This window comes from Electrophorus electricus, chromosome 18 (assembly GCF_041902795.1).
Source record: "Electrophorus electricus isolate QZ-2024a chromosome 18, ASM4190279v1, whole genome shotgun sequence".
Classification (NCBI taxonomy): domain Eukaryota; kingdom Metazoa; phylum Chordata; class Actinopteri; order Gymnotiformes; family Gymnotidae; genus Electrophorus; species Electrophorus electricus.
Genome location: NC_137514.1, coordinates 15,664,790 through 15,672,500, shown reverse-complemented (window position 1 = coordinate 15,672,500; position 7,711 = coordinate 15,664,790). Strand labels below are relative to the sequence as shown.

Below are 7,711 nucleotides of genomic sequence, written 5' to 3'. Positions count from 1 at the left end.
AGGTTCAGGCTGGTCTCGCTCAGGCTACGGCAGAAGGGTGGGCGGGGCCGCGGGGTCGCTGCCCCCTTAGCCCGGTTCCGCTGAACCTTCCGCGCCTGAGCATTTATATCTAATACATACAGACAACAGACAGTTAAGCCACTGAACTTCCAGATATGAATAAGGGCCTATTTTCCAGACATGTTTTAAACCTGAGCATGGACTAAACTACGGAGTCAATGGTCAACCATTATTACAAAGTCTTTTAAGTCTAGGCTTAGGCTTAATATCGGTCTGGAAAAAGGTTTTAATGGTGTATTAACCGAGGCCCTTCCTACAAAGCAGTGCAGAATTCAACCTGACCAGCACATTCACTCACCACTAAGTTATGGCATGGAACAGTTACTGATTCAAGATCTGGATGATGCAGACAAAATGCAGGAATGCATCTAATAAACAGGGCCATTCTCAACAACTGCATATTCAAACACAAACAGCAACAGCCTTGAGTTAAGACAAGACTGTAGTTTACAGATGATGGCGACACAACAAAAAGGCAACTAAACAATAATAATAAAACAAATAAAAAAAAGAACTCTGTACCATGAGGGAATGAATCCAAGGCAACCTGGAATTATTTCAACTGAAACCTCTAAAAGATAAATGACAAACATTACAGTAATTACAGCCATGATTAAAAAAAATTAATCTCACAATGATGACCTTCATCATGCTCTCTAAACAGCAGATGGCCAGGGCTTTGACTTATGAAGGACCTCTAACATGATGAAAGGCTGTTGGCAGACTGCAGTGGCATGCAACTTGCGAGTTGCTGCATTTTTGGTTAAAACCCCATAAACGTTTACAAGGCAGGAGTGCTCACTTATTAAGGCACTGGTCCATCGCATTTCAGCCTATCATGACGTGGTCTTTTGAGCAAGATAATGCATGGAAGCCGTGAACCTCGAACAATCAAGAGTGCTTCCTTGAGTTTTCTCCCAGGGTTTTGGGTCAAATGGACTGGCATGACAGGGATACAGCATCGCAAAACCATTGCAAAGGGAGGCTGTCAGGGCTTTGCATAAATGCTCAAGCATGCAAAAGTACAATGTCTCTACCAATCCTATGCAATATAATGTGGGCTGTGTACAAGGTGAACAATGACATCGGAGATGCTGTGGAATGTGTAGTGGTAAACAACATAGCATATATTCCAAGATAATATAATATGGCTCTCAGAAAACAATGAAACAAACAAACAAAAGCAGAAAAAACATATAGAAAATATGGGTTCATTGCCTTGCTCCCATAGCATTTCTACAACAGCATCACTGAGTGGTCCCAGGAAAACTCATTCCTGGACTAACTACGAAAATTTCATAATGCTGAATGTTCAGATTTCAGAACTCAGAAATCAACTAAGAATGTTGAATGGTTCACTAGAAATGAAAAAACATAAAAACAAATAGAAAAACATAAAAAATAAAATGCAACAAAGTGCCGGGAACAAAAACATTGTACTCAGTAAAAGGTTTTCTTGTGACAACATATGGTGGAGGATTTCGTGATATATGAAGAGCAGTATAGAGCTGTGTAACGTGGTTGCAGACGGTTATGGCGCTGTAAGAGGCTTAATACAGAATATGATAGCAGCATTTCTCAGCCTTTATTTACCTGGGTTGGGAGACCTGGACGCTAGAACAGGACAAATGTTGGCATATATATTATATATCTCTGTACTGGAGTATATTACATACATTGATATTTACTTTAATTTTATATACAACAAAAAAATAAATCATATAAGAGGATTACTGTTAAATACCTCAATAGGGATGCAGATATATTGGGTAACATGAATCAAATGTTTACATGCAGCAATGGTATATTGGGTGGTTGGGGGCAAAAATATAAATGGAAACTGAGTATACTAGGGCTGCACTATTACTCACAGTTATATTAATCACTGTTGCAATTAATGTGCCATAAAAGGCCCAATTATGGACTAGTGCTCCTGCTATGGCAGTGCTCTTTATTATACACAGGAGCACTGAGCTGAGGAACACCATGGTGTGCACTGTCAGACTGAGAGAGAGAGTGTTCTGGCTATTCTCTCCCCCGGCTGCTCCAGGAGACAGTCAGGCTGTTCCTGAATCCTCAGTGCCATTGTGACTGGAGTTGTCACTATGGTCATGTGCCTTAATGTGTGATCTCCATTGTAGTTCATTAGCACAATGACAGTGTCAGCAATAAATCAATGAATAAATAAATATACAAACACCCTCATCACATTGCATTTTTGACAGTGAATGTGCAGCCCCAGAGTATACAAGGTAAAGACGGATTATGTAGTGGGATTTCAGGAAGAGAGGTGCTGGGTGGGGCTGGTGGTTGACACCATACCTGAATACAGTCCCCACCTTTAACAGTAGGAGTGCTGGGCAGTACCATTCGCCAGCACCGGGGGGAGCTCCGGTGGCTTCTACCATGCCCCCCTCTACTCAGGGTAGTTAACACAGGGGAGTGTGTGTGAGACCCTGGGAGCAGGGGCACATCACCACACAACAGAGGAAAACGCATTGATAAGACAGTAAAAAAAAACACAGAGAGACTTCATATACACACGCATACAATCTGATATTATGGACCGCAAACACTATCTAGTAGTGCTACTGCTTTTTTTCAGTGTTAATACGAATAACAGGATTAAATAACACTAGTACAATGAGTGAGTAATTATCAAGTACTGCAAAACAGTTTGGTTTTTGTTAATTTCATAATTTTATTGCTTCCTTCCTTTCTTTTTTAGATGATTTGTTTCTAAGCTGCCACCCACACAGCACTGCTGAGGTCAAATTGCTCGGACGAGAAAACACACTGCTTGACTCTCTCCCTGAGCAGGACTACATCCCTTTCACTTAGAGCAGAGGGAGCATCCTACCCTCCAGCCCGATGAGAGAACAGTCAGTGCTGGGAATTCAGTGGTAAAGAGCCACCAAATCTTCTGATTTGAAAAAGGTGATGTGGGCGATTGTGAAACAAATTAAAGTACAATAGTGAAACATTAAATAAATACATAATTAAAGCCAAACATTTTACAGCCAATCAATCCAAAAAAAAAAAAAAAAGAAAACCCCCCCACACACATTACATTTTTTTTTTTAATCAGTCTACTAAACTCAGGATCCAGAATATAATGCAATGTGTATATTTTTCTTTATAAGCAGACAATAAAAAAACAGACTATTTAATTGTTTAGCTTTCAAACAGTGAACAGATTTTAAGTTTTGTTTTTTTGTTTTTTAATGAATGAACACTCACTATTGGTTAGCAGTGTTATTACTTCATATTGTCTTACTGAAAATTCAAGTCATGCATAATTGATTACATTCTTGAGTGGGTGGTATCAGTGTGTGCTTAATATATCAACACAAGTCATATCAACCACCACCTGGCATCTGTCATGCAGTAAGTATTTGTGTGTGTGTGTGTGTGTGTGTGTGTGTGTGTGTGTGTGTGTTTGTGTGTGTGTGCATATGTACAAATGTGTATCTGAATGTAGGTGTGTGTATGGTGGGTGGGTGTGTGAGTGCATGTGGGACTGAGTAACAAATGTAATTTTCACATCTATACTCACTTGTTCAAATTGGTATAAGCAAACGAATTTTCAGCTTTATGTCAGAAATGATGACAAATCACTCACTGATAGAGTGGCAGTTCTCCACCATGTGAACATGGGGGATTAGGCTGAGGCCAAAGAGGCTGTGTTAGAGAGGCCTGTTCATTTATACCTTCCTACCTTATTGTTCTCCAATTAAGCCATATTAATCAATATATTGTGAGCACTATGTCAATGTTCTATATCATTCAACATTTTATTTTATTTGTTTATTTATACATGCCTACATGTCTGTTAGAATCAAGGCCTACTGAATATTGAAATGAAATTCTGACAACAAACAGATGTGATATATTTGCATCAAGCTCAAAGCATTCATTAAATCTATTTTATGTTTTCTCTTTTCATTCATAAATAGGTTGTGGAGAATGTGTCATGTTTTTAAATCAACTAAACAAAACAAACAGGCAACCAAAGACATTGTGGGCTAAAAAAAATGTACAAATGGACATCTAATCAAGGGGCATTCCACTGTGTGCAATACATCAAAACAAACTTGCCAGATAGTATGTGTGTATCTACAGCTTGTCCTATATCAAAGCAGCTCCTCATAGCAAATTCATATTTTTTATGACCTTTAGGTGGTGCTATTGTTCTTAGGTCCAAAGATGTCCAAAAACAGCTGCCACCATATGAAGCTATCCACTGATAGATAGATAGATAGATAGATAGATAGATAGATAGATAGATAGATAGATAGATAGATAGATAGATAGATAGATAGATAGATAGATAGATAGATAGATAGATAGATAGATAGGCCTCAGTTGCAAAATATTCCCATTCCTAAAGTAAAATGACATCGTACATCTGAACATTTTTCAAAATTAACCTTTTTTTGTAACTTTCTTGTACATTTGTGTAAAAAAAAATGAAAAAAAAAAGTCAAGAAGTTTGGGAAGAGTCAGCTGTGCTATGTTAGGGGAATGTATTTATTTATTTATTTATTTATTTAGCACAGCTAAGTGACAGATAAGCAAAAAATATATATTAAACCAAGAAGTCCAGCTTGTGTACTTAAATGACAGATATTTTTTTTTTCCAGTAGCTCGTTAGCAGGGTTAAGTCACACAAACCCAGACTAGCTTTCCCCCTTCTGCTTACACTGTGTACTTCTAGAGTGTCAGTTCACAACAGAGCTCCAGACAATCCACACACACACACACACACACACACACACACACACACACACACACACACACACACACACACACACACACACACACACACACACACCAAGCCTTTGCATGTAAAAGAGGAAATGCAGATCAACCTGAGGATAAGTTATCCAGACCAACGTTACTCCTGGTATTGATTTACCCTCCACTTTGTATTTGGCTCAACTGCCATCTTGTTAAATTTGTAATTTAGCACAACAGCAAACAAAGAGAGGGAAACAAGGTGAAATAGATGATTTCTTGCTTATTGATAGTCTGCAGTGTAATAACTTGGATCTTGAGAGTTACAGAATAATTCATTTTCTACCATATTTCAGTGTCAACATAAGGAATGATTCTGTAGCTGTTCCAAATATTGTAATAACAGTGCAAGAAGAAAGAGTCAAAGTTGATTCTCCATAGCACCAGGAGGCCAAAGCAGAATGAACATTGTTACTCATTAAGCAATTAGTTATTCATTAAATTGTGTATATGATGCATTTTGAAAACAACACACCTTGTATTTTTGTAATGTAACATTTATATTATTTAGCCACAAACATTGATAAAGCCTTAAATGTTCTAAGAGTCTGAGCAAAGAATAATAAGATTGCAAGGGAGCTGAGAATGTGTTGCCAATTGCTGCTCAACTGTAAACAAAGCCGTTGGCATTCTCAGTCCCTTTAGCAAATGCTGATGTGGACAGTACAGGGCAAGAGGATAGAAGGATGGAGCGGGACACAGAGCGGCTAACGGCAAGGATATAGCTTCTCCGCCTTCAGTCTTAGACTCTATCATATCTGAATAAAAAAGCTGCTACATTGTTACAATAAAGTATTGCACTTTTTTATATACCCTTGCGTTAATTAAATTTTGCGTTCTCTAAATTCATATAGAGACTACGACTTGTGCTCATAACTGTACCATACATTATATAATATGTAATGAAATTTGTGTGAGTATTGTCACGGAACGCTCGCCTCGCCTGAGTCACATAGTTTGGCCCGCCACGTGCAGTGGGACGGCTGTTTTGTTTGTAACCACACCTGCACACACCTGCACCTTGTTCGTCTAAATGTATATAAACCCGTGTCAAAGTGTGTAGGGTGTTGGTTATTGTAGGCGTAATGTAGAATGTTTCGTGTTAATGTAAAACATTGTATCTGTCTAAAGTTAACCGTTTCATTTTCCTTGTGTGTGAATCTTGTGAGTGCTGTTAGTGTTCTATGTTAATAAATGTACATCCCAGTCAGTGGAGTCTGTGCGTCCTGCCCCTCGCCCTGCGGCACTCAGGCCACCGCACGTTACAAGTATAAGGTGTTTACATTATTTAATATTGTTTATTAAATGATTCTTATATAACTGGTCTGCTTAAACAGCAGCATTTTGTTTGACGAGCAAACCTCAATGCTAAGATTTAATTCTGCATTAATATTAACACACTTCATAACCGAAGCTTAGAAACTTATACTGCTCTGGCCACAGTGTTGAAGGAAATATTTTACACAGTAAAATTACTGACTGCTAAGAACAGTTTCTACATCCTAGAGAGTGGTTTGTGTAGTCAATAAACTACATTTTCATTGTGACCTCTTGGAGATCCAGGCCATGACCGTGTCAGGGTTGGAATTAAAATTGGAACTGAAAAGAGAAATGTTCTACCCAAAGAAACAATAGGAAAATTAGGCAAGTGACACTAATTTGCTTTTGTCTTAGAAAGTAAGTTATATCTTTATAACAGTCCTGCAGCAATAATTCTCATTTGTGTTTGTTGCATTTAAGTGTACATATGTGTTACCTGCAGTCACTGTGTCTTTCTCTTTGGCTGCCAGTTCTTCCACCTCTGCTCTCCGCCTCAACTCAAATCGCCGTGCAAAACCTTCCTTCGGCTTCCACAGATCTTGCAGTAGGAGGGGCTTCTCATTGTTACCTAATGCTCGCAAGCATTCAGTCTGCCATCGCCGATCCAACCCCTCAAATCGCCCGATTACATCGCACAGGACATAACTGCTGGCAGAAGCCTTGTTTAGCGAATAGCGCTCCAGTGCCTCCTTAATAAGCTCCTGTGCACTGGAATAAGGTGTAGCCAAAACACTCTTGTAGTTAGCACCTGCACAAATTTCATCTCCGAAGATCTTCAACACTCCTGGTGCAGAAGTCTGAGTAGAGAGCTCAGCGGGATCATCCTGCATCTGGTCCGGGAGGTCTGTGATGGAGCGGCGGTCACGGTAGCTCAGCGTCCGGTACAGGACCTGGGTGAAGGTGCGACTCTGTCGCTTCAGACGGCTCTTGGAGGGCAGGGACATGCTGGCAGCAGAGGAACCGTAGAACATGGTGCCAGGATGCTCTGGTCAACAGAACTAGAACTGAGAGGATCATGCAAGTCAACAAGAGCACAGAAAAGTTTGGGAGCGTGATTACCAATCCCAGTCTTAGGAATTCAATGCTCTTACTTTTATGCTTTTACTTTTATATCTGTGGTTTTGATCAATCTTACCCACATTACACAAGTTTGCTAATTAGCTGTGCAGTTGGTGTATTATGCTATGGAAGACAAAAATGTGCAGTGCATGAAGTCCACAACATTTCCAGAAATGGACCTGGGAAATGTTCTTCTAGGCCATATTAGCAGTGTTTAGTACACTAAGAAACATAGCCCAATCTCAACAAAAGGCTAAAGAAAGTTGAATTTTGTATGCATATTAACCATCATGGGAAGTAATGGGACATGAACCCGGAAAGGCTTATATGAATATGCTAAACTTGTAAGTAATTAACACCCTAACCTAGGTCAGGCAATTTTTCAAGAACATACATGTTATATATGCTGATTGTGAGACAGACTAAGAACAAAACATTATAATGCAAATTCTTCCACTCAGTCAGAAATGTTTGT

General features: G+C 39.3%; 1 protein-coding gene across 7 annotated transcripts in view; it reads right to left on the bottom strand.

Annotated features, from left to right (window-relative positions):
- The window catches only part of radil (Ras association and DIL domains), a 37,000-nt gene that overhangs the window by 27,118 nt on the left and 2,171 nt on the right, over positions 1 to 7,711 (bottom strand). For all 7 annotated transcript variants that reach the window (XR_014118221.1, XR_014118222.1, XM_035534995.2 and 4 more), the window contains 2 exons: positions 6,614 to 7,181; positions 1 to 109 (listed from right to left, as the gene is read on the bottom strand). The exon at positions 1 to 109 is cut by the window's left edge and continues 178 nt beyond it. Coding sequence is in view for 5 of the 7 variants with exons in the window: in XM_035534995.2 (XP_035390888.1) it covers positions 1 to 109; positions 6,614 to 7,148 (644 nt within the window). In the remaining 2 variants the exon portion in view is untranslated. The remainder of the gene's footprint in view (positions 110 to 6,613; positions 7,182 to 7,711) is intronic.